The sequence below is a fragment of the Palaemon carinicauda genome, chromosome 24 (genome assembly GCF_036898095.1).
Source record: "Palaemon carinicauda isolate YSFRI2023 chromosome 24, ASM3689809v2, whole genome shotgun sequence".
Lineage (NCBI taxonomy): Eukaryota > Metazoa > Arthropoda > Malacostraca > Decapoda > Palaemonidae > Palaemon > Palaemon carinicauda.
Window position 1 is genome coordinate 18,248,920 of NC_090748.1, and position 2,735 is coordinate 18,251,654.

Here is a 2,735-nt window from a genome sequence, read left to right on the forward strand (position 1 = left end):
CGCATAGGGAAACTAGCCATTTGCCTGGGGCCCCGCGCATTTGGGGGCCCCGCGATCCAAGGGGTTCAGGGGCTCATCCAAGACTGCGCACATGGTGCAAGTGCAAAGGGGTCCCTACCTAAAAAGTTCAAGTGTTTGGAGAGGAAAATTGATTTTTTGAAAATTAATCATAACAAAAATAAATAATGACATAAAATAAAATAAAAATAAATAAACCTAACCATAGATGGCAACACTCAACACGCCTTTGTTTACATCAGAACGGTTGTGTTTTCCCGCTAATGGGTGAGTATGGGAGATTCCTCTCCAATTTTCTGTAGTAATTACACGTTATCTAGACTTGTACTGTGACAAATTAACTGAAGTGTTGTTGATAGACATTGATGTGTATGGATAAATGTTTGTTTTCGCCTTTAAATGTTAGGGGAGGTACCTGATATGGTTACTTGACAAGTAAAGACGCATGGACCAGTAAAGACGCCAACCTGATGTTGGAAAAATAAATAATTAATAATAATAAAAAAATAATAATAATTGATAATGAAAAATTTGTATTTGCAGGATTACAGACAGTGATACATCCTCATTATAGCATCTCGTGAACGTGATGTTGGACATTCTTATGCGAGTGGGTCACAGAAAAGAAAGAGGAAAATTCAAGAAGAAGAACAGAAAAAGAAAGATGTAGGAAGCTGCAGAAAGATCACAGACATGCTCACGAAAACAGTTTCTGATGTTACCAGTACAGTTGAATCTGCAGATACGTCAGATCATACAGGAAGTCCTCCCTCCATTATTGCGCAGCCAGCATCTACTTCTTTTGTGTCTCCTCTCAATGTGACGGACATTTCATCCACAGGATTTGTTTTAAAAGATCCTGCCTCATGGCCAAATGTAATCCCAGATTCTCTACGTAATGCTTTCCTTGCAGAAAACTTCAGTCAAACTCTGAACATTGACTTTAGGAAATCAGCAAGGATTTATGATGATGGAAATCATCGATGTTTAAAGTCATCTAGGTTTTATAGGAAGCTTGCAAATTCAGAAACTGTGAAAAGATCATGGATGGTATGCTCTGAAAGCTCAGGAAAAGTGTACTGTTCAGCATGCAAGCTATTTTCTACTAAAGAAAATGCCTTCACACAGGGGTTCAATGACTGGAAAAATTCCAAGCGTTTCGAGGAACATGAAAACAGCACCACTCACAGGAGCTGCATTTTAGCCAGTGTATTTCGTGCACAGAAAAAAGGCTTATTGGATTCTCATTTGGAAAATCAAACTGAAAAAGAGCGCACTTATTGGAGAAAAGTCCTAGAAAGAGTTGTTGCTGTTGTAAAATTCTTAGGTCTAAGAGGACTTGCTTTCCGTGGAGAAAATGAGGTTTTTGGTTCGGAAGGAGTTGCTTCGCTTACCCGTAACTCAAAGGGGCCCCACCAACCTGAATAGCCTACGGCCCGGAGACTTCTTAATCCGGCCCTGCCTGTAGTATCCGACCATTCCTAGGAACCTCCTAACCCCTCGCCTATTTTGAGGAGCAGGAAAGCTAGCTACAGCATCTACGTTAGCTTTCTTAGGAGCAACTTTGCTTAGGCCTACCTCATGTCCCAGGTATAAAACTGTGGCCTGAGTAAAATCACTCTTCTTCAAGTTAATTACCAAACCGGCTTTCCTCAAAGCTTTAATCAAAGCTTCAGGTCTTACCAAATGAGACTCCCAATCAGCACTATATATTACCAAATCATCAATGTATACAATGCACCCTTCCAAATCTTGAGTGATCCGATTCATCAGTCTTTGGAAGGTGGCAGCTGCATTCTTCAATCCGAAAGGCATGACTTGGCATTCATACAAACCATCACCTGTAACGAAAGCAGAGATTTCCTTCGCACGAGGGGAAAGACCATCCTGCCAATACCCTTTCAGTAAATCCAGCTTTGTAATAAACTTGTCAGACCCAATTCGGTCTATACAATCTTCCACCCTCGGCAAAGGAAACGAATCTGTCTTGGTCATCTCATTAACCTTCCTGTAATCAAATCACAGCCGATGTTGGCCTCCTTCCTTCTTAACCAACACGACCGGGGAACTCCATGGACTCCAACTTGGTTTAATTAAATCATGGTCTAACATATAGCAAACCTCTTCCTGAACAATTTTCTTCTTGACAGGGTTAAGCCTATACGGACACTGTTTAATGGGCTTAGCGTCCCCAACGTCTACGTCATGATACAAAACATTTGTTCTACCTGGCGCGTCCTGAAACAAATCTTTATACCTGTGGATTATATTAATTAAAAGTTCTGATTTGTCATAATGCAAATGTTGAAATTTAACATCAATGTTATTCAAAATATCAGAATTACTTGACAAAGCATCAGGATTAACAGACATTCTTTTGTTAGTCATAAGATTCTCCTCTACTTCTACAAACACTACTGCAATTGCATCTACTACTGGTTCTAACTAATCTACATCTCTACTAATAAAAGGTTTTAACATATTTACGTGACAAATGCGAGAATTTTGTCTCCTACCAGGAGTTTCAATCAAATAATTTACATCATTAATCTTTTTCAGCACCCTCCATGGCCTGAAAACTGAGCTTTCAGTGGGTTACCTGGTATAGGTAATAAAACTAACACACGATCTCCAGGCTTAAAGATACGAACCTTGGTACCTATGTCATAATTAAACTTCATCACAGACTGACTTTTATGTAAATTCTCTTGAGCAAA

At 39.6% G+C, this 2,735-nt stretch overlaps 1 protein-coding gene across 1 annotated transcript; it reads left to right on the forward strand.

Moving 5' to 3' along the window:
• Positions 1 to 281: 281 nt before the first annotated feature.
• LOC137618286 (zinc finger MYM-type protein 5-like) lies at positions 282 to 1,446 on the forward strand. Its single transcript, XM_068348458.1, has 2 exons — positions 282 to 285; positions 593 to 1,446. The coding sequence occupies exons 1-2, from the start codon at positions 282 to 284 to the stop codon at positions 1,444 to 1,446; spliced, it is 858 nt and encodes a 285-aa protein (XP_068204559.1).
• Positions 1,447 to 2,735: the final 1,289 nt, after the last annotated feature.